Here is a 24,713-nt window from a genome sequence, read left to right on the forward strand (position 1 = left end):
AACAAGGAAAAATCACACTAATGTATGTATCCATGGCATTCCAATATTATTTCAATTCATTTTCCCTCTTAATATTTTTCCTTCATGTCATCATTTTTCATTTTGGTTATATTTGGTGGCTAAGACAAAGAAAACTTTCATGACTGAGCAATTAATCATTGATTAATGAAGGATTAATCACTGAGAATGATTATTGCTCCCAGTTAGAGTAAGCCATTATTGGGACTCCCAATGACAGAATTGTCACATCTGGACCATGACATTTACCTTTACTCATATCTCAGGTTTTTAAATTTTGCTGTTTGGTAACCCCTTTATAGCATTGATTCATTTGTCAGGTATATATTTTGTATAATCTGTGTGCCAGGGACCATGCTAGATAATGGGGACACAACAGTCAGCCAGACACAGTTATGGTCTGACTGTCTTGGATACCAGGTCTTCTTTATTTCTGGTAAGAGAAAATAAAAAAACCTGTCACTAAATAAGTAAAATAATGAAAGACCGTAGAAAGTGCATTGTAATCAAGAATAAAGGGAAACACAGATGGGATTTAGATTGTGGTCAAGGAAAGCAACTCTGAAAAGATGACATTGACACCAAGGCCTGAAGGATGAGAGGTAATATAAAAATATAGCACCATCGCTCTTGGTATATTAGGATCCCTCTTATGCTTTTAAAACACATGAGTGTGCTGTCTTTCACTACTGAGTAAATATTAATGAGAAAAAGTTACTTCTGACAGACCAGAATAGCAATAACGGTAAGAATAGCTAAACCTTTATGTGCTTACTATGTACCAGGACTCTTCTAAGTAATGTATGTGTATTTACTCATTTAATTTTTACAGTAACCCTGTAAGATAAGTACTATTATTATCTCTGTTTTACATAAAATAACTTGCACAAGTTCATATATATAATGTGTCAGCTGCTATATAAACAAGTTATCTAGTAGACTCCAACTCATGGTGACCACATATGTGTCAGAGTAGAACTGTGCTCCATAGGGTTTTCAGTGGCTGAATTTTTGGAAGTACATCACCAGGCTTTTCTTTCAAGGCATCTCTGGGTGGACTTAGATTTCCAACTTAATGCTATATACCATCTCGTCACCTTGAAGACTAAGGTGTGTCTGACCCAAGCCGTGGTGTTTTCAGTCCCCTCGTATGCATGCAAAAGCTGGGCGATGAATAAGGAAGACCGAAGAAGAATTGACGCCTTTGAACTGTGCCGTTGAAGAATATTGACAATACCATGGACTGCCAGAAGAACAAAGAAATCTGTCTTGGAAGAAGTACAACCAGAATGCTCCTTAGAAGCAAGGATGGTGAGACTATGTCTCACATACTTTGGACAAGTTACCAAGAGGGATCAGTCCCCGGAGAAGGACATCATGCTTGGTAAAGTAGAGGGTCAGTGAAAAAGAGGAAGATCCTCAACGAGATGGATTGATGCAGTGGCTGCAACAATGGGCTCAAACATAGCAATGATTGTGAGGATGGCGCAGGACCAGGCAGTGTTTCATTCTGTTTTACGTAGGATCGCTGTGAGTTGGAACCGACTTGATGGCACCTATTTTTTAACAACAAGTGTCTCAAAAATTTATTTTGATTAGTTGTATTTACTTTTTTTTTTCCAGTGTCAAGATTAGCTTATGATTGAATAGTGGAAACATTTGCAAAATAATTTTATATGTTCTTGTTCTTCATAACAAACCTGTAACAATTTTTATTCCTATTAAAAAATAATTAAATTGATATCCAGAGAGGTTAGTTAACATGTCCGTATTTACATCTCGAATAAATTTCAGATCTAGTGTTCAAATTCTGGTCTTCCGACTCTAAATATTGTGCTCTCTTCACTATGCCATGTTTCATCCAGATAAATGGGGTCTCAGGGACAGAAACACAGTACAGAAAGGAGGGAAAGTTATTTTTAACGTTCTAGAATCAAAGTAGTGTTTAAGTAAATGAATTAAAATTTGTAACTGTTCAGTGATCTTCTTTGTTACTTACTTTTTATTTATTTTTACTCCTGCTACTTCTATGAGAGATATAGGGCAGTTAATATTATCATGAATTATTTTTATATTATAAATTATAGATTATTTCAAAATAGAGAAATTTCCTAGAAATATCTTCAATGTTAGATATTTGTTTTTAATAATCTGCGTATTTTATATCCTCAATCTTTTTAATAAAAATACCCCTTTATATGAATAGTTGAAAACATATGTGCTTAAAACTGAATAAATGAATCAACTTTGAAATTAGGCGATAAAAATGTACAGAAGAGGATTCTATAATTACACCTTATTCATCTGCTTTTAAGTCTTTTCTCAGCAATGCTAACACGTAAAACTTTTTTAGCTGTAAGAGCAGGTCCACATGGAGAAGTCCCCCAAGAATTTTTAAGGGCAGCTGTTGTAGAACCTAGCAACAGTCACAGCACTATATTAGGTGTAGCTGTAATTACAGTTTAAAATACACATGGGAGAACTCTTTAATTAATATTCTTCAGAACAAGTGATATCATATATTGGGATGTATCAATAAAATATTTGAGTTCATAATTACATTTCATATCAAATTAAATTTAATGCAGTTACAAAAATATAACGTTGTATGGCACTTTAGAATTTGCAGAACATTTTCACATACTTTTTAAAATTTAATACACACAGAATCCCATGCGTTAATTTGGAGGGAATTGTCCCATTTTTGTATGCAAACAGAGATAGTATGGTTAAGTGACTTGCCTAAGGCTCATGGTTAGTAATTGGTAAGTTAAATCTTGAGCCCTGTATTGTGACTACAGAGTCATCTCTCGCTCTAACCATTCTGCACATATTTAGGAAATTTTAAAATACTGACATATTTTACATTCTATACTTTTAAGTATAGTAGAATGTGTATTTTTTTGCAAAATTAAATTTAACATATGGTAATTTGGCTTGAAAAGTTTTAGATTCATATATAGTTATGGTTAGCCAAGAAAAGAAATTTTAATGTTCCTTACCAGTTTCGTTTGAATGGCTATTTAATATTTGGCAAGCATTTTCAAATTTAGCACATGGCATCTGTGATTTTCATAGTCAAACACTGTAAACATGCATTTTGAAAATTTAGCATATTATGTTTGAATTGACCATTCATATGTTTGAATAGAGTATGAATTTGTTGACATCAATACTTGTATATTTAATCTCTATTCTCTAGTCTAGAACTATAGCTTTTAAATATACCTAATATAAAATAAATGATCTCTTTTCATCCAGTTTGTAGTTTTATATATCTTCCTCTAATATACTCCATAGACTCTTTAAAATAGTTACATTCTTAGTCCAGTCTGGGTTATCATAAAAAAAAAACTAGTGCCCCACTCTTAAATAGCTCTTTTTAACTGTTAACTCTTAGTAGTTAGTATCACTAATATTACCTATCTTGGCCAATGATGTTATTTATCCGAAATCCCTTTAGTATTCTATAACACCCTTTATTCAGCCATTCTTCAAACTTTTTTGAGCCATCAATTACTAGCCCTCGCAATACTGTATTAACCATTAGAAAATTAGGTTTTATACCCAGATTTATTACTTCACGGAAGTAACAAGTTTTCTGAGCCATCAATTCCTAATCTTTGAAAAGATTGTAGATCAAATAAAAATACTTTACACAAAAACTGTAAAACATTTATCGAAACCCTTCCGTGCACATTAGGGTACACCTGTAATTTCTCTGCAAAACTGTCTCCTTTCCTCCAACTGTGTAAATAGTAGAATTGCTGTCTTTCTATTTTCCTTATTATTCTGAATAGTTTGAAGGCAAAAGGATTCCCAATTTTCTAATAATAGTTTTTAAGTTAGAAATATCCAGTGTTTTTTTAACTAAATCCACACCTAGACAAATCAGAGTGAAATAGCAGAATACCAAAGACTAAAGAGAAAATTTATCAAGGACTAGAAAAAAAAGATCTTGAAAGAAGTGGTAGTTGAACTGACAGCTGACGTACTAAAAAAATGTGTAAAGGACAAGAGGTTATAAACGTGGCCTAGAAGATTTGGAAAGAACCAACTAGAACTTTCAGAAGTGAAAAAATACAGTAACTGAAATTCAAAACACTGTGAACTCTAATTAGATACAATTAAAGAGGAAATTAGTTAACTGGAAGGTAAGTCAGAAAAATTTATCTAGAATATAGCATAATGAGACAAAGAAATGAAAGATAAGAAATTTTATAAATATGAAGGACGGAATGATAAAGGCTATCATTAATCAAAGCTCCTGCAGAAAAGAAGATAAAATGGGGCAGAGAACCTTTCAAGAGGAGTTAGAACGGCAGATGCTTTCTCAAAAGCAACAGGGGAAGCCATAGGACAGTGAACACTATGGTCAGTGTGCTGTAAGAAAATAAGTATCAGCCTAAATTCTATATAAAAAAAAAAAATTCTATACCTAGTGAAAATGTCTTTTAAGATTGGGACAAAAGAAACAAGGTTTCAGAACCTAAAATCTTAAGAGTTTGCCACCAGCAGAACTTCACTAAAGGATGCTGTTCCAGCAGAGGGAAAGTGATCTGAGATACAATAAGCAATATTGAAGGGCAAAAAAGTGACAAAATATATTGGCTTATAAAGCAATTACAATGCTTTGGCAGTTGCTGTCTTTAAGAGCTCAGGGTGTTTACTCTAGGTGTTATCATATACATGTATGACTTATTGGAAACTCTGGTGGCATAGTGGTTAAGAGCTATGTCTGCTAACCAAGAGGTTGGCAGTTCAAATCCACCAGGCACTCCTTGGAAACTCTATGGGGCAGTTCTACTCTGTCCTGTAGGGTTGCTATAAGTCAGAATCAACTCGACGGCAACAGGTTTGGTTTTGGTATATGACTTATCAGTTTACTGGTATTGACATTTTACCACTAAAAGTGAAGTATAGAAATTTACTTCCATTTTAGGTCCCATACCTTCCCCACCTTTTAAATATAATTGTCTTATATATTTCCTCTCTATATATGACCTGAGTACCATATCAGAAGGTGTTATAATTTTTGTTTTAACCATGAAATATGATTTAAGAAACTCATGGGAAGTAGGATAGTCTATTATATTGACTCCTATTTTTATACATTCCAATGTTCTTTTCTTTCTGAAGTTTAAAGACATATTCTATTTTCGTTTCTGTTTAGAATTTATTTGAGTCATTCTTTAGGGTGGCAACAAATTCTCTTAGTTTTCCTCTGTTTAAGAATGTGTTTATTTCCTTTCATTCCTGAAGGGTATAGAATTTGTGGTTGAAGGTCCTTTTGATACTTGTAAAATGATGTACCACTTCCTTTTAGCCTCCATAGTTTCAGATGAGAAGTATACTGCCACTTAAATTGGCATACCCTTATAAGTAAGGCATCATTCAGAATTGTTAGGGGAAATATTTTTTCCGGCTCCAACCATTTCTAAGTGTGTAGTTCAGTGGATTTATTACAGTCACAATATTGTGCAACCACCACCACCATCTACCTCCCAAATTTTATAACCCAAAACAGAGACTCAGTACAGGCAGTTGCCAGGTTATGAATGAGATCCATTCCTCAGTGTGTCTTTAATTTGAATTTGTAGATAAGTCCAAACAGGTGCATACAGTTCTTATAGTGAAAGAAATAAGAACCATATGCATCTGTTCAGACTTACCTACAAAACTTTAGTGAAAGAAACTGAGCCCTGGTGGGGATTGATTAAGAGCTACACCTGCTAACCAAAAGATCAGCAGTTCGAATCCACCAGCTGCTCCTTGAAAATCCTATGGGGCAGTTCTGCTTTGTTATATAGGGTCACTACGAGTCAGAATTTTGGTTTAGCAAAAGAAAAGTCTCAAAGCTTTTTCAATTATTTAAAAGCTGCACGTGCAGCAAGTGAAGGTGATTGTGATGAAGAATTTTGTTTTGAGGAGGGGTCGGTTCAGTCGTTTCAAAGTGTGGGCAAATTTACATGACATTAAAGGGCAAATACAAGTTGTCCATAAGTCAGATGTTCACAACCCAGGGACTTATTGTATTCATTAAGGAATAATTCCTCATTCCTCCTTTTCCCCAGCCCCTGGAAACCACTGATCTACTTTTTCTCTATGCATCTGTCTTTTCTAGATACTTTAGATAAGTGAGATCATAACATTATTTGTCTTTTTGTATGTAAATTGTTTCACATAGTGCAGTGTTTTCAAGGCTCATCTATTTTGTGGCATGTATCAGAGCTTCCTTTCTCTTTAGGGCTGAGTAATATTCCTTTATGTATAGTAATCACTGATAAGGAAGACATCTGTCAATTTGTTATTTATTTTCTGTGTGTCATATATCTTTTTGTCCCTCATTTCCTCCCATAGTCTTCTTTTGGGTTTAGTTAACTTTTTTTTGTGGTCAACCATTTGATTCTCTTTTCATTTTCTTTCATGTAAATTTTTAAGATATTTTCTTTGTAGTTATCATGGGGATTAAACTTAACACCCTAAATTTATAACAATCCAGTTTGAATTGATTCCAACTTAGCTTTCAGTAGCATATAGAACTATACAGTTCTGTCATTCTTTATACATTTTTATATATTGTGTGTCCAATAACATAAATTTATAATTTTTATGCATTTGTATTTTATATAGTATGTAGCATGTAGTTACAAAAAAAATACATTATAATCTGATTTCTTGATGAATAATTCTTGATTCCCCTACTTTCTTGGTTAAATGTTGCTAAATTCTAGAAACACAGATTTTTGTTTTAAAGTTTAACATTTGTTAGTTCTTTCGCACTTAGTAGTTAATAAGCTCCTCAAGGGCAAAAACTGTGTATTACACTTCTTCCAATGAATGGATAAAGATTACTTATTGACTGGTTTTGACCTAGATACTGATATAATAATGCTATTTCATTAAGATTAAGAAACTGTTTTCTAAATCAAGAGCCTTCCCCCCCCCCCTTTTTTTTACATCATTCTAAATCTGGTATATCACTCAACACCAAGTTCATGTACCACTTGCTCCATGCAACATTTTCCAGAATCTTTCTCCTTTTCTAAGTTAGCATAAAATGAAAAGAGTTCTGTTGTAATATATTAAATTTGAGGTGGTAACTTGACATATAAGTAAAAGTGTCCTGAAGGCTTTTGCAATTAAGAACTAGAGGATTAATTTGAGAATTAGAAATGGAAGAGCAGATAGCCATTGGTCAAGACTGAATATTCATTCACAGTAAAGAATTGAAGGCATTGATGACATAGAAGGAGCTGACTAAAAAGTTGAGACACCAACTAATATATAGTGCCATGAAAGTGTTGGAAGGAATGGTTTTGATATGAGGCTTAGAATGTCAGTGGTATAGAGCTTTCAGGAAGAATGAAGCATGCCATCTCCTGTTTGTCACAGATCTCACCAGAGTCCACTTACTTATGTTACCTGCCTGGTCTCTATAGGCATTTAATTTTCTCAACCATGATTTGCACAATAGCCCTGTGTGTTCAAGGAAGAAGGGTACTCCTGTTAGTCTCCAAAAAAAAATCAATTTCTCTATATTAATAACACTTCTATCTAGTGTTTAGTATTCACAGAAAGAGATATGGCAGTATTTCTAAAAATTAGAGAAAAGCTCCTTTACAAAATATGGCCTGGAGGACCAGACTTTTACCTGTGCCATTGCTGCCTAATCGCCTTTGATCTGCCTCTACCTGGACTCCTCACCTGGAGCATGCCTAAGTGATCCCAGAACTTAAGTAAAATCATTAAACTTACATGTCATAAATATGCGCTGTGGTATATACACCTGATAATACACCTCATTATCTTCTCTGACTTCTCGATGAATAATTCTTGATTTCCCTACTTCTGAGTCAGACATGGCCAAATTCTGGAAACACAGATTTTTCTCTCAGAAATATTTTTGCAGCAATCTTAAACAAAACATGCTTATTTTTAGTATTTGATTTTCCAAGTTTGCTTCCTCTGTTGTCCAATTACATTAACCAATTGGTCTTAAATTAGTTGACTCAAGCCCCAAATAAAGGACTTTTGTCAAGTGTCAGAATCTGGAATTAAAAACAACAGAGCATAACGTATTTGACAAATGCCTTGGGTTTTTAAGTTAATCTGGCATGTAAATGTTGAAGACACAAACCGAACATATAACCTGAAGAGTCTTTTAGCAAACCCTTTAATTCTAGAAGGGCCATTTTTTATGGATCTGCATAAAACATTATCATGCATACAGATTTTATGATTGTTATTGTATCATAAGCTTCCATTTGTCTTTGGTTTATATTTATTTACATAACTGTTATTCAAAAGATTGAAGGTGTTAAATTGGCCTAAGCCATTTTTTTTCTCTGTCAGGAACTGTAGAATTTTAAATAGGCTCATTTCCATTATTCAGTAGCTAGTATGTGATCTGTGTTCACACTTCTAATAATAATGAAGTAGAAAACTACTCCTTTATTGTACTTCATTGCTGATCTCCAGAGTTTTCTTTTACTTTATCCCAATAGCTTGTGTAGTAGACATTCCTTGTAGGATATTCAGTTTATATATGTCAGACTCTCTAGGGCCATGGCTTTTGCCAGATGAAGCACTTTTGATTTTGAGGCTGATGAAACACAGCGCTCTTATTGATCTGTGCATGACATAGCCTGTCTCTCTCCTCACAGAGTGTAGCAACATTTATCCAGGAATTTGTGAAATGTCACTCGGATCATGTTCTCAAGGTAAACTGTGCAAAAACCAGGATCTGAGCTGAGAATCCATGTGGAATTGGACGTGACTGTCTTATTCCTGCATCCTATCTTTTAGATGAACCAAGTGATATTTGTTAACAGAATGTCTGTGTCTTATATTAGACTTTGTAAGGAACTATTATTACTTAAAACGCTATGTTCTGGAAAATAATACTAATAATCTGTTTTCAAATTCACTTGTGATCTTACCACGGTAAATATTAAGAAAAGATGACCTGAAGAGCATTTTTTTTTTTAAGACTGTATTATGAACAGTTGTATGAATTGAAATTTGAGTTTTACGTTTAAGTTCTGGCAGGCTTACACACTGTACCAAAGAATAGAAAAAGAAGAAACACATCCTTCTCTTACTATAATAAATAATAGATTTCAGCAGGGTTCGTGGATGTAAAATCAATATATGCTAAAAGTATGGGATTCATATTCACCAGCAATAAATAAAATATGTAATTCTAAAAAAGATATCATTTAAGTCATAGAAGGAATTATAAGGTATCTAGGAATAGATGACGCATCCCAATTTCAGAGAAGTTAACGTGAAAAAGAGATATCTTAAAATCGCTATATGTTTTTGGAGACACACATAAATACACACGCACATACATACACACACACGTGTGTGTGTGTGTATGTATATATATATATATATGGAAACACTGGTGATGTAGTGGTTAAGTGCTAAGGCTACTAACCAAAAGGTCAGCAGTTCAAATCCTCCAGGCACTCCTTGGAAGCTCTAAGGCGCAGTTCTACTCTGTCCTATAGGGTCGCTATGAGTCAGAATTGACTCAACAGCAACGGGTTTGATTTTGGGTTTTGTATATATATATCAATCATTGCTGATGACAGATGAATCTTGACTGAAAGCAGAGAATACTAGAAAGATGTTTACCTGTATTTTATTGACTATGCAAAGGAATTCAGCTGTGTGGATCGTAACAAATTACAGATACCATTGGAAAGAATGGGAATTCCAGAACACTTAATTGTGAGCTTGCGGAACCTGTACCTTAGGCCAAGAGGCAGTCGTTTGAACAGAACAAGGGGAAACTGCGTGTTTAAAATCAGGAAAGGTGTGTGTTGGGGTTGTATCCTTTTACTATACCTATTGAATCTGTATGCTGAGCAAAAAATCCGAGAAGGTGGACTATATGAAGAACAGGGCATCAGGATTGGAGGAAGACTCGTTAGCAATCTGTGATACGCAGGTGATGCCACCTTGCTTGCTGAAAGCTAAGAGGACTTGAAGCACTTACTGATGATCCTCACAACTAGACCAATAAGTAACATCATGATAAACAGAGAAAATATTGCAATTGTTAAAGATTTCATTTTACTTGGGTCCATAGTCAATGCCCACTGAAGCAGCAGTCAAGAAATCAAACAATGTATTGCATTGGGAAAATCTGCTGCAAAAGACCTCTATAAAGTGTTTAAAAGCAAAAAATGTTACTCAGAGGACTGAGATGCACCTACCCAAGCCATAGTATTTTCAATTGCTTCATATGCTTGTGAAAGCTGGACAATGAATAAGGAAGACCAAAGAAGAGTTAATGCCTTTGAATTATGGTGTTGGCAAAGAATATTGACTGCCAGAAGAAGGAACAAATCATCTTAGAAGAAGTACAGCCAGAGTGCTCCTTAGAAGAGAGGATGATCAGACTTCGTGTCATGTTATTGTGTACTTTGGACATGTTATGAGGAGGGACCAGTCCCTGGAGAAGGACATAATGCTTGGTAAAGTAGATGATCAGTGAAAAAGAGGAAGACCCTCAATGAGATGAATTGACAGTGTGGCTGCAAACAGTGGGCCGAAACACAGCAACGATTGTGAGGATGGCACAGGACCAGGCAGTGTTTCGTTTTGTTGTACACAGGGTCGCTATGAGTCAGAATTGACTTGATGGCACCTCACAACAACAAATATATATACATTTATGTGTGTATATATATGTGTGTGTGTATATGTATACATACATAGTAAAAGTATAAAGAAATGTAAAGGAAGGGTAAGCACCAAATTCAGAAGAGTGATTTTTTTTCTGGTATGTCAGGAGAATGGTTCATGGCCTTCAACTCTACTGGTAATCCATTGTCTACTGAGTGGAGATACATGGTCATTCATTGTATTGTTTTTTATATACCTGTTTGTGTATTTCAAATACTTCATAAAAATGATGAAAGAGACCTACTTATATTGTTATCCCAGAGAGAAAATGTTGGAGGCAGAACAAGCCTGTGTACAAAATAATAAGTTTGGGGAGTGTCTGATATGTGGGCAGAAGAAGGAGAACAAAAAGAAGTGTATGGAGAAGCTACAGGAAAAGTAGGAGAGTGCTGGAATACAGAAACAAGGGAGAGGGAGCTTTTACCAAGATGGGAAGAAGAGCTGTCAACAGTGTCAGGTGCCAGAGATGGTTCGAAAAGTGATTATTGGACTTCACTTAGAAGGTTGTATTAAGCGGAACTCCATTGATAGCCAGTGACAGAAATGGAACTAAAACTAATGTAAAGGAAAAAAACAAAAGGGTGACTTTACACTTTGGCAGAGGTGAAGATGACTGGAACCAGACACTCTGATGCCTTCAGTGCGTCTCTTCATCTCATGTCTCTTCCTCTCAGGCCGGCTTTTTCAGTGTGGCCACGACCATAGGTACCATCCATGCAGTAAGCCCCGTCCTTGTAGCTTAGACACCAGAAAAGATTTCTTTTTCTCATCTTTGACCCTTCTCTTGACTTTCATGGTAGTTACATTTCTAGGACCATGGGGAAATGCTTTGTTTCTATCTAATTTTTAGTTAGATTTAGGCTCATATTATATATATATTTTTCACCTACAGGAATATTCGGCAGGAAATTCGAAAGTCGTGAAGGATATGGGGCAATTTCTAGCAAGCAGGACTGTACACATTGCAGTATGTCTGATACTCCTGACTTCCATCCCCTCAGTGCCAGTTATTGTACTGCTCAAAGATGCCCCCACACATTTCCATAAGACATGTCTGGGCAGTACTTACTCTGAGAACCATGGGCCTAGAAGAATAGCACAGAAAGCAGCTTGACTGATAAAAACAAAAAGAATTCCCAGACTACCCTCTTCCTAAAGATCTATTTGAGTTAATACATAGCATAGCTGAGAGTCAGATAATTTGTGGCATGACTACTCTGTGTTAGGGCAGTTCTTACTACTTGAAAGAATATGACAAATGGAAGGTAATCCTAAATGAAAAATGAAGTGACTGGTGATAGAAGTTCCTATATGAAATTTTAGCATGGTGGGAAAAAAAGAACTTTTTAATGATAATTTATGAGAAATATTTTGAATAATATAGTATAAGTTCAAGCTTTGTAAATTTCTTCTTTTTCCTCCTAGAAATTGGTGATTTTCACACGCTTTATATTTAACATAAAAATTTCATTTTAAATAGTATTAGTAAACTTATTTGACTGAATCCAAAGACTACAAAAATTATTTTTTAAAAAATGTCTACTTTTTTATTCTTTTTTAAATTTTAGAAACTTATACAGGAAGTAGAGAAAAACATTATTATTTCCCTTGAGAATTTTAGTAATGTAATCAAAATCATATGAATACTTAGTATTACTGCTCTTAAATTTGTAATGAGTTGTAGGATTTTTGAAATTTCCCAGCTGGCTTTAGTCCCAGTATTTTACTTGCAGAGCTTACATACAGTGCTAACCAGGAAAAGATATATGGCTAATGCTACTGACCCTATCATTAAAATATTTTAATTTCTGAGTATTAAAATGCTACTCATACTTGGTGTATGTTTGGGAAATGTATGTTATTTCACTGCATGAACATATAAAATCAGAGCTACAGGCGATGATTCTTAGCTTTAGGGTTTATTACCCAAACAGTTGGTAATATTTCATTGAGATTCTGTGATAATGCACTATTCCTGTGAATTGATTCAAGCATAATTAAAATAAACTTAGTATTAGTATACATGCTTTTTTAAGAAACTTTCTAATTAAAAAGTATCTTGTAAAATTAATTTTAGAAATATAAATTTTTTAGAAGTCAAAACTCTTTTTAAGGAATATCGATGCCTTTCTTTGAAATATATGTAAAAACCAAACCAAACCCATTGCTGTTGAATCAATTCCAACTCATAGTGACCCTATCGGACAGAGTAGAATTGTCCTATAAGGTTTCCAAGGAGCAGCTGGTGGATTCGAACTGCCAGCCTTTCTGCTTAACAGCCAAGCTCTGAACTACTGCGCCACCAAAAAAAAGAAAAAAAAAAAAAAAACCAAGCCTGTTGCCATAGAGTCAGTTCTGACTCATAGCAACCATATAGCACAGAGTAGAACTGCCCCATGGGGTTTCCAAGGAGCACCCGGTGGATTCAAATTGCTGACCTTTAGTTAGCAGCCATAGCTGTTCACCACTACACCAGCAGTGTTTCCAACTGCGCCACCGGGGCTACTGAAATATATACAGCAAGTAAGTGTTAGGGGCAAATTTTAATTATTTTGACTCTTACTACCCCTTTGTAACAATATTCTACATAGGCATTAGTTTCATCAGGCCAGTCCACAAAAAGCCTTTTTGAGCAATAAAATATAATACATTAAGAAGTAGTACTATTTTAATATCATCCCACTAGAACAGAAAAACAAAAGAATGGCTTAGGAAAACCAATTGGAGGAGAATGAGGCAGTCTTCATAAGACTCCTGCAGATATTCTAACAGAGTTCAATGGCCTCTGTTCCGATAACTCAATCACTATAGCATCACTTAACAGCAGCAACTCGAGATTAGGTAGGAAACTTAGGCGGCACTAAGTTTATGCTAATGGAAGAACGACTGGAGAAAGGTGAGTGAGAATGGCTGCACAACTTGAATGTATTGCACATGTCGTTGAATTGTACATGTAGAAATTGTTGAATTGATATATGTTCTGTGCATATTCTAATAACAACAAAGAATAAAATAAAATTTTAAAAAATTTTATTGAAATAAAAACAAATTATGACTGTATCTAATTAAAAATGCAGATATAGTATCAACTTTACTCAGAAAGGCATCTGTTATTTTTAGTGATTTGGCTTTTTTTTCCCCCCTTGTTTGGGGAGTTTAATTAGGGTGAGTTCTTTTCCTCCTCACACAACTTAAGTAACTGAAAAAAATATTGAGAAAAGGAGTGGGGGAATAATAGAACGAAAGAGACTGTGTGGTGGTGCAAATGGTTTGTGTGGCTACTAACCTAAAAAGGTTGGCAGTTTGAACCCACCCAGCAGCACTGTGGAAGAAAGGCCTGGTGACCGACTTCTGGAAAGATTACAGCCAAGAAGACCTTATGGAGCAGTTCTACTCTGCAGCACGTGTGTTGCCATGAGTCAGAATTGACTTTATGGCATCTGGTAACTGGTATTTATAGTACATACAAGAAATAGCTTTTCTAAGTTGTATTAGCTAAGTTTTAAGTAGCAGAAAGCAGGGGGAGAGTGAAAATGAGTCCAGAAAACAGCAATTTCTCCTTTGGGACATCAGATGACACTGCCATTCTTTCATTTCTGCTCGGAAGGGGAAGCAGAATGGGAACGAACGCATTGCAGCCTTGTAAGAAATAGGCCTTGTGTAGTTTAAGTATCTATCTCCTAGAGGGCTGGTACTGAACTCATGATATTACCATATGAACACTGAGAAAATCTTTTGGTAGTGATAATGATGAATTATTCTGGATATACTTTTGGTCTCAAGTTACAGTCTCTATTTAGTATTTAGGTTTCAAGGGAACTTTTCTTCTGGAAACTGAAATAGAGGATTTGAAATAACAAATTTACAGGTAAACTCCTCTTGCTATGAATGAGCCAAATATTGATTTTTTCCCACAAATACTTGAAAGTCAATTGTATTAATTTTCCAAATCTCACATATAATTTTTTAGTATTGATGATTTTTCCATATTTATGAGAACAGAAGTTTAAGTGATGTGGCTAAACTTTAACCTAGTTAAAGTTCATTGATTTAGTTATTTAGGTTATTTTGAAACAATATGTTGCTATTATCGCATAGATTAAAATTTACTATAAATGCCTGTAATGTCAGAAACAATACAGATTAAAAGATATACATAAAATGGTTTCAGTACTTCAGGCTGTTTTGAGAATTAAAAGAATTAGCAAACCATTTTAAGCAATTTGACATTTGAAATAATGCTGATTTACATTTTGAAAAATCATATTCAAACATTTTCACTAAATAATTTTTTAATTGGACATTAAGTAGAACTTACATTATAAAGTGTAACGGGTATTGAATTAATTTTACTCTTTATGAATGTTATTGAGGGTAGCATATCCGTTATCCATATGCAAATATCCACATTTCTCTAATAGAATCTAATTTGAACACATCGAGACAGATTGGCATTCCCAGTACCATAAAAAACTGCCTTGTTAATTGCAAACCATATTTTAGTATGACCTTATAATAAAGTAGCACCTCAAGTGTCATGCTTTGTCTTTAATGTGCACACTGGATCTGGGTTTATCCGTACGAGACAACTGCACTTCACAAAAAATTTTTTTCTTGATAGGCAATTAGCAGTAATTAGGAAGATTCACCTCAATGAGATGTCAACATGAAATTGTTTTAAAAAAGTTGAATGTCAGTGACTTAAAAAGAAAGTTCTTCTGACACATAGGTATGGCATATGAAAAATGAAATGTTAATTTAACTTTTCTGCTTATTATTCATGCACAATATTATTTTGTCATTCAGGCACTACACTGACAGAGTGTAAGGGGTGTTAAAATAGTGCTGCTAGAATAAAAAGAGGATTAATCTACCATTGGCCAATTAGCCAAAGGGTACTTAATGGTCTCTAAAGGCTACTGAAGTCTAACTACTAGCAAAAGCATTGGTAAAAAGTCCTCTATATTACCTTCATTTGCTTGACATTTTGTGAAACATACTGTAGGCTTTTAATAGCTGCATTTGTCAGAAAATAGTTTAGAAATGAGTGATGTAGTAACTGTGGATTTTTCATAAGAAATTACGTTACATAAATAATTCCATCTCTGCCTGAGATCTTTGTTCTTTTTGTAGGGTGAAGGGTTGTTGGTTTTTAATGTTTTATTCTTTTCCTTGAAGATTTCAAGTGTTGAAACAAAGGAAAACTCATGTTTTAAATTTAAAACCTTATATTACTAAACTTACCTGAATGATTTATCTTTGTAAGTAAGTACTTGTACGGAAAATATTTCCATTAGTGCCAGAAATCTATCTAATTTTATTTGTAACTCATATATTTTAATAAGTGACCCCATTTTTAGTCTTATACATAGACAATATGCAAATTTTATTTCTTTCAGTTTTACTCCATGTAACTTATTAAAGATTGTTTATTATATTCATAAAAGGAAGAATATCTTTTTAAGATCACAGTGACTTTCTAGGGGGTTCTTGCCTGCAAAATTACATATGTATTGTTCAACTAGAATTTTTTATCCAGTCTCTTTTACTTTAAATGTAGTAACACAATTATTATGTTATAATTTTTAAAAATCACAGCAATATTTTTGAATTGCTGCCTTTACTCAAATAGGTCTTGGCTAGGGCATTAAGTGTACCTATCTTCTAGGACATATTTGACAGAACAAATCAGGGGGATTCGTGGAAGGAAACTGTCTCTGCCCAGCATTTACCAGACAGGATTTGAAGGCAGCCACAATCCCATAACTCCCTGTCCTGGTTCTTCATAGTACTTGATGCAGTTATCATGTATTTCTAGGATATAGACTAGTAGCTTCCCAAAGGCAAGGATCATAACTCTTTTATTATAATTGAATACACAGAGCTAGTATAGTGCCTAGTACATACTATGTGTATAACGAATGAAGATAGACATTGAGTTAGGTTCTGAATCTAGATACTTCCTATTCAAATACCTCAGATAATGTGTTGCCACCCAGAACAAAAGTGGTTTGTGGATAAAGTCCTGTATCAGAGACCAAGGGAGAGTAGGGTGGAGACTTACTTACCCCATTCATGGGATTCCACCATCACTGTGTAGAGCAGCAAAAGGAACCCTCTGGACAGTGGTTTTTTGATTGGTGAATAAACTACAAAATGCAGATCTGGTCGAGGCAATTTATATTTTAGCATAGAAAATATAACAAGCTTTTTTTTTTTTAAGCAATTGAAGAAGTCAAATTAATATAAAATTATGGATAAAAACCAAAAAACCAAACCCATCACTATCGAGTTGATTCTGACTTATAGCAACCCTATAGGACAGAGTAGAACTGCCCATAAGGTTTCCAAGTTTGTAAATCTTCATGGAAGCAGACTGCCACATCTTTCTGCCATGAAGCAGCTGGTGGGTTCGAGCTGCCGACCTTTCAGTTAGCAGCTGAGTGCTTTAATCACTGTGCCACCAGGATTCCTCATAATTATGGATAAGGAGGGCAAAATTAAATCAGGATTAGGATATCATAGAAATTACACACTATGAAGTTCAGGATACTTGCTCGAATGTGACGGAGTGACAGTAAGGCAACAATGAATAGCTTCAAAAAGAGATTTTTTAAAAATTGGGATATGCATTAGTTTTCTGTGCTGCAAAACAAATTGCCACAATTTAGTGGCTTAGAAACAACAGGCACATTCATTACCTCACAGTTTCCACAGGTCAGGAGTTCAGCAGGGCTTAACGGGTCCTCTGCTCAGGGTCTCCCACAGCTGCAGTCAAGCTGTCAGCCAGGCCGCCTTCCTTTCTGGAGCTCAGGCTCTTCTTCCAGGCTTGTGTGTTTGCTGGAATTCAGTTCCTTATGGTTGTAGGACTGAGGTTCCCCTTTTCTTGCTGACTGCTGGCCAAGGACTGCTTTCATCTATCTCCTTGAGGCCTCCCTTAGGGTCTCCCTTGTGCCTCCCCCTCTCTCCCAAAGGCTCTCGCACAGTGGCAGTTTCCTCCTTCAAACCAGCAGGAGAACATCTCAGACTTCAGAAACGGCCCCAGTCCCTGTTATAGCAGACTTGCCTGATAAGGTCAGAGCCATCCAGGATGATCTCTCTTTTGATTAAAGAGAGTCCCCTGATGAAGGACCATAAGTACATATACAGAATGCCTTTTCTCATATAATGGAATCATGGAAGTGATATCCCATTATATCCATAGGTCCCACTCACATATAAGCAGGAGGATATTATACAAGAGCATGGGTCATTGGAGGTCATTTTCGAATTCTGCCTACCAGAGAACTCATCACTAAATAATAAGTGCTCCAACATATTCTTTCTTGTTCCTTCTTAAAGTCTTAGAGGGTTCTTTTCAGAGTCTTATGTTCCTTCAGTGTTATATTTAAATAAATAATGACTATTATCTACTTTTAAACTTTTATAGTGTTGTGTTTTATAATCTTTGGTTCAGAGTAACTGACTACACATAAAGCAATACAAATCTCAGTACTTATTGAAGGCAGCTTCCAAACTGAAATAGGCTTTTAGAAGATTGTGGAGGAATTGTACTGCTGAGATACAAAGAGTCAGAGGAACAAATCTACCTTTACTGAGGGTGTAGCCTAGTTGAGGCTCAAATTCAGATCAAATAACTATGATTTAAGACAAAGTAAAGTTTTTGACATGGGAGAAATTAAAGCAGTATTATATGCATATATTAAATAAAGTTTTTGGTTAATCCTGGACCTCAGCCTTATAAGACAATTCTCAAACTCTACAAGGTAGATGTACAACAGATAATGATGCTCCATACTTAAAATTTACCAAGCGTTGCCACAGTTTTTTTTTTTTTTTTTTTTAATTCTTTCCCCGAAATGACCTTTGTCAGGTAGGCAAGAACCATTCTTATTTTTAAACGAGGAAACAAAGGGTGTGTGCTTGCTCCAGGCCATTCAGCTGGTAAGGAGCAGATGCAGAACTAGACTCCAGATATGATGACTCTTCTTCCATATGTGTTTTATGATTATTTCTGCTTATAACAGGACTTAAATATCTTCAAATATTCAATTAGAGATAAAAAGGTACTATAAAAGTAGGAATCATTGATGTTAAAAAGAAACAAAACAATTTTAAGACTTGTAATTTATTGGTAGATTTTACAGCACAATCTCTTTCTCCCAAGGATACCCACAAAAGTAGTCTCTCAGACCAAACTGAGAGGTACCAAAAGAAAATTATTTACCTTTCTCATCTCATCTATATAACATTTCTCAAATAAGATATAATTCTAAAACTACAGAAGTTAGTAATAGAGCCTTAATTATTTGTCCAAAACTCTGAGGGATAACCAAATGTAGCTACTGATGGAATATATATCATGACAAGCATTAAGTAGTGAATATGTCTTGGCAAGCATTTAGGCAATATTGATTTCCATATTTCCTCTATTTCAAAAACAGGTGTTCTGTAGCATTTCTATACATAAAAAAATTTTTTTTGATAGTTAATATTAGAAAGATTTTATTGTAGATTTTAAATATTCTTCAAAATATTCTGTTTTAGTAAAATCCAAGTCATTTTGTTTACTGTATCCATGACTTCATTTAATAAATTTTTATATTGTTATATTGAAATTGAGATTCACATGTATATGTCTTTTAGAGAAATAATATTTATTGACTTGTTCTATCCTTGATGGAAGACACATTTGTAGTGTCAGGACCTGCCAGTATGGAATGGATAGAAAGGAATCCGTGGCATACAAGGTTAACAAAAAAACCACCCAGGGTTGTTCACAGGAAGAAAAGTGCCTCATCAAAATTTACTCTTCTGTGATGCCTGAGAGTCCACACAGAATTTTAGTCATGAATTGTTTTACCAAATTCAAATCTCAGAAAGCATAACTTACATGCAGAGTATTAGCTTCAGGACTGAGAAATGCTCCAGTGCATTCTACATATGTAAAGTCTACTTAATGAATATTATATTGTTAATAAAAGATTGTATTTTAATTTATATGGTGATAAACTAATAGAGGAGCCCTGGCGGTGCAGTAGTAAGCATTTGGTTGCTAACCAAAAGGTTGGCAGTTCACCACCAGCTGCTCCTTGGAAACTCTATGGGACAGTTCTCCTCTGTCCTATAGGGTCACTATGAATTGGAATCAAGTCGATGGCAACGGATTTGGTTTTTTTTTTAACTAATAGATAAAAATACAATCTGAAATAGCTTTGTGTACTACAAATAGAGTGACTTTTAGAAACCTTTCTTTTGACTCTAACAATACATAAGGCTTTTTTTTTTTTTTTAATATACTGTGAAGAACATAATTTATAGAACTTGACAATTGTTTGGACATAGAGAATGAATAAACGGGGAAAGAGATGGACTCAAGCTCAGATAACCAGAAAGATTATCAGGTTTAAGGAAATTATGAATTTGGTTTTAGATATTATGAGGTGCCTTTGGGACAATTCATGAATGAATATGTCTGAAAATTTGTAGGATCACACTATTAAATCATAAGCTAAAATATAGACAGAGAAATAATTTTTTCCCACAGAAACATTTCACCAAAGTATAATTTAATCTCAAATATGTCAAGTTCTAGTTTTAAATTATCTGAAATATTTATATTTAGTAATATGTACAAAATATTTTTTGGTACATATTGCTCCTTAGAGGCGAGGATGGTGAGACTTCATCTCAAGTACTTTGGACATGTTATTAAAAGGGACAGGTCCCTGAAGAAGGACATCATGTTTCGTAGAGAGCGAAAAAGAGGAAGACCCTCAGTGAGATGAACTGACACAGTGGCTGCAACAACGGGCTCAGACATAGCAACAATTGTGAGGACGGTGCAGGACTGGGCAGTGTTTCATTCTGTTATACATGGGGTTGCTATGAGTGGGAACTGACTCGACGGCACCTGACAACAACAATATGTACATACCATGTACAAATATAATGTAGTTATGGATTTACTGGTAAAGTTTTTAGATGTGCTTAAATATAACATTAAAAGTTATGTGCCATGTTTATGTTACAATACACTTTAGCCACATCTTTTGCTGCTTCTAATTGGAATTCGTAACAATGAAAGATTTTTTTCTCCTTTGAGAGATTTCAGTACCATTTTGTCTAATCGTTCCTTATGTTAAACTACCATATTATAAGCTTCTTTGCAATAATAAAATAGTAGTGCAGTTATCCTCTTAAGGAGCTCTGAGTTGTTAAGCCATTATAGCTTGGTGGCATTCTGCTGACTACAGATTGGTGAATGAGAAGAGCTAACATAAAGATTGTTTATTTTACATTCTTCTGTAAAAACATTACCAGTATGTCATTTAGTTAAATGTTTGTTATTAAAAAGTCAAACATAAGGAGTTTAGTGTGAATCTACCTTGATATTACAAACAGGGATTGTCAACTATCAGTCAAGTGCATAAGACTGAGTGAGTTTGTTCGCAGGCTATTTATTTGAACTAAATCCCTAACAAGCCTTGTCTGCTAATTGGACTTAACATTTATGTTGCTAAATGAGAAGCATTTTGGCTGCTATATAGGGCGATAAGACCTACCCCGTGGAATAAACAACTAACATCTGTTATCCTGTCCTGCTCCAGCTTCGCTTTACCAGTTAAGTACATCAGCCCTGAAGTCAAGGTTATCAAATATGTGTCTCTGGCTCACCCATGTATGTGTGAAGGCAAAAAAATAGCACATCATGAGTAAAGACTAGCCAACCAAAAGCTATTGAGTACAGCTGGTCCATTTTGTTTTAACTTGTACAAGCCTACAGCCTTAAGCAATAGCCAGTAGAGGTTATAGTGTTTTGTAATATTTTATAACTTTAATTTTTTCTTTAGCATTTCCCTACCTTTAGAATTTTATGTTGATAATTGTTAGATTAAATGCAATTACTTTTATAATCCACTTACCTTTATTTTCTTTAAAACAGAAGCTAAATTTGGATTTGGCTGATCTTCGGAAAGAAAAAGAAGATTTACTAAAGAAATTAGAGTCCTCATCTGAAGTCACAAGTTTGGCAGAAGAAGTTTCCCGGGTAATAGCTCCACAGATACAAGTTACCACAGTTGGTCCTTCAAGGAGCGTGGATTTGGAAATGAAGCAGCTGCAGTGCAAACTGAAGGTGATTATAGAGTTCATTCAGCATGAAAGCATGTACTAAGTTACTGACTCCTCAAGGACATGTTTATACAAATTCTAATTTAATTCTAGTATAAAAATAAATTATGATACAAATAATCCAAAAATTATAAATACTACATTCAGCCACCTCATTCAGTTTTAGCCTGGTAGATTCTTATTGGTAAATCATACCCTGTTCTCTGAAAAAATGGCAAGACCCCATGATGTCCTAACTTCGGAAGTGATGGAATCTGGCCATTATCATCCTGCCTCACTATTCACCTTCTCTCTACTCCCCATACCTCCCTCCACTTAACGGAATTCCTTTCAAACGTGTAATGTATGGACATAAACAGAATCGCTTTCCTCTACAAACTTGCTACTACTTTAATTTTGTTGTTGGTGGTTGGAGGTAGGTAGAAGGGAAAACTTGGAGAAGGGTGAGAAGAAGCAGAGAGCAAAGGTAGGTTGGTTAAAAAGATTTCAGCAAGTTAAACCAATCTTCTTTTTGTTTATAAAGAGTTATATCTATGTCCAAGTGATACTTTAAACTACTTAAGTCTGGCTTCAGTTTAAACAGAATTACCTTGTAAGAAACAGGATTTGTGAGTTTTAACTAGAAAGTTCATTTTCATGCTGCTTAAAACAAACTCATTTATTCCTCACATATTTATTTTTTTTCAGTGGGTATTGCTAGTTGGAAGCTAAAGGACCATGTATATGGGACCATAAATATAGTGAGAGTCCCTAGAAGGAAACCTCTGGTTGTAAGTGCACAGAGTACATTAGAAATGGGGTATCTGTGACTGTTAAGAGGGTTTGGAATACTGAATTGTCAAATAGAATTTTTTTAATCTAAAATACGTGTACTCTTTCCAATAATATCTTTTAGTGAAGGATTACTAATAGTATAAAATTTAAAGTAAACTAGTATCAGAACTTGAAAATATTTAGCTTTATTAATGGTCAAATATACAAACTGGCATTAATTAGAATTCTTCTTGAATACCATCTTTTTCAGGAAGTTTTGATGTGGGGCAACTAACTGCCTGAACCACAAGATTTTCTAAATACCTTAGATAATGTGGAAAATGGCAGTGGGCGGGGAGCAGTTGTTCAGGTTTTGGGGCACTCCTAAAATGTGTTTTTGTCTCAGAAAAAAAGTAGAATAAACTGTATAACTTGAAAAGTTCAGTGTTTAGGTTTCATGTTCAGAGGATGAATCCACCAAGGTAATTCTTTGATCTTTCCCACCACAGAGCTTTAATTCATAGTTCTGGGATTCTTCTTATATTTGAGTCTTCATGATCCTAACATAACTTTATTTTTCACCAAGATAAAATAGAATGTTAGATCCAAGAATGTCCAATCTGACTTCTAAAATTTGGAAATTGTTAGTAGTTTGAAGTTGATTTATATTTTACTTATTTGATTTTAGTTACTACAAATAATCTAACAATTTTTGGTAATGCTAGGCCCATATGAGTTATCTATAAGCTATTTGCATTATGATTTTTCATGGTTTAATTTTTTGACCCATATATAAATCTCTCTTGTGTGAGTCAGGAAGAAGAAACTGGAGTTTATAATTTAGACCACTGCTTGCTTCTGGCGGAAGTGACATTGTTCATATGTAGCTTGCAGTCCTCGAAAACTGACTAGGCTGGATAGGGACAAAAAGGATAAATCTTTACTTTTGTCCTGTTTCAATATGGCAATTTCCTGGGAGACTAGGTTCCTTTAAGCACATAATACTTTCTGCTACTAAATATTTCTGTTTTGATACCAAACTGCTAGCCTAATGATTTTCTAAGAAATATTTTCTAGTTGATGTTTTTATAATTATTTGGGAAAAATGGTTTAGATTAACTATTAAAGGTTTAAATCTGCTAACATACATCTTTTTAATTTTATCCAATTAATATTAGACTTTTCTAAGTTATTTGTGTATTTCTCAGATGTTCCTGGTTTATTTAGTATCATTAGAGCACTGATATGCATTTTCTCTACCTTTATTTTTACCCACATTAGAAATGCTTCCTTCCTCAAGGTATCCAACTTCATGTAGATCAATACTTAAACATTTAGAGATATATAAGTTACTTCTGGTAAATGATACATACATCAGTTGTTTATATTTAGTGTAGTTTATTTCTAGTTCTTTATACAATCTGATCTGAACAGAACTCCGATTATATTTGTGATTCTTTGATCTTAAGCAGAGAGTCATTCCTTTTGGTATATACCCCATGTTCTCTTTCAGTTTTTCAGTAAGTTAATAATAATGAAGATAGTTTTTTAACTACTATTCCTTATGTGTAATATATTGCCAGGCCAGTTTTAAGTGCTGTACAAATATTAACTCATTTAATCCTCATTTCAACCCTGTGAGGTAGGTTCTATTATTACCGCTATTTTACAACTGAGAAGACTGAGACACGGAGAGAATATGTTACTTGCCCAAGGTCACACAGCTACCAAGTGGTAGAGCTGAGAGTAGAACTCAAGCTATCTTGCTCCATTCTCTTAATCATTACACTATGCAACTTAAAAAAAAAAAAAAAATCAATAAACTTAGTATAGGTAAGCTCTAACCAGGATGGATTCTTTTCAATTTGACACTTCTGAGATACGTGGTTTCTACCAGATTATAAGTCTTGCTGCAATAAATATTGCATAGTAGGGCATGGAAAAGCGTCAGAAGACGTGGGTTTTGGTCACTTCCCAGCCGCTAACTTTTTGTGGGATGTGAGAAAAGAAACACTCACTTCTCCAGATGTCTAAAACAGAGATAACACTTTTCTACCCACCTCATAGATTTTTGAGGATCAACTGAAATAATGGATCTAAAGATATTT

At 34.6% G+C, this 24,713-nt stretch overlaps 1 protein-coding gene across 5 annotated transcripts in view; it reads left to right on the forward strand.

Moving 5' to 3' along the window:
- The window catches only part of CNTLN (centlein), a 249,024-nt gene that overhangs the window by 177,328 nt on the left and 46,983 nt on the right, over positions 1 to 24,713 (forward strand). For all 5 annotated transcript variants that reach the window (XM_049895236.1, XM_049895238.1, XM_049895239.1 and 2 more), the window contains one exon: positions 21,665 to 21,856. In XM_049895236.1, the coding sequence (XP_049751193.1) occupies positions 21,665 to 21,856 (192 nt within the window). The remainder of the gene's footprint in view (positions 1 to 21,664; positions 21,857 to 24,713) is intronic.

The sequence above is a fragment of the Elephas maximus genome, chromosome 9 (genome assembly GCF_024166365.1).
Source record: "Elephas maximus indicus isolate mEleMax1 chromosome 9, mEleMax1 primary haplotype, whole genome shotgun sequence".
In the NCBI taxonomy this organism is placed as follows: domain Eukaryota; kingdom Metazoa; phylum Chordata; class Mammalia; order Proboscidea; family Elephantidae; genus Elephas; species Elephas maximus.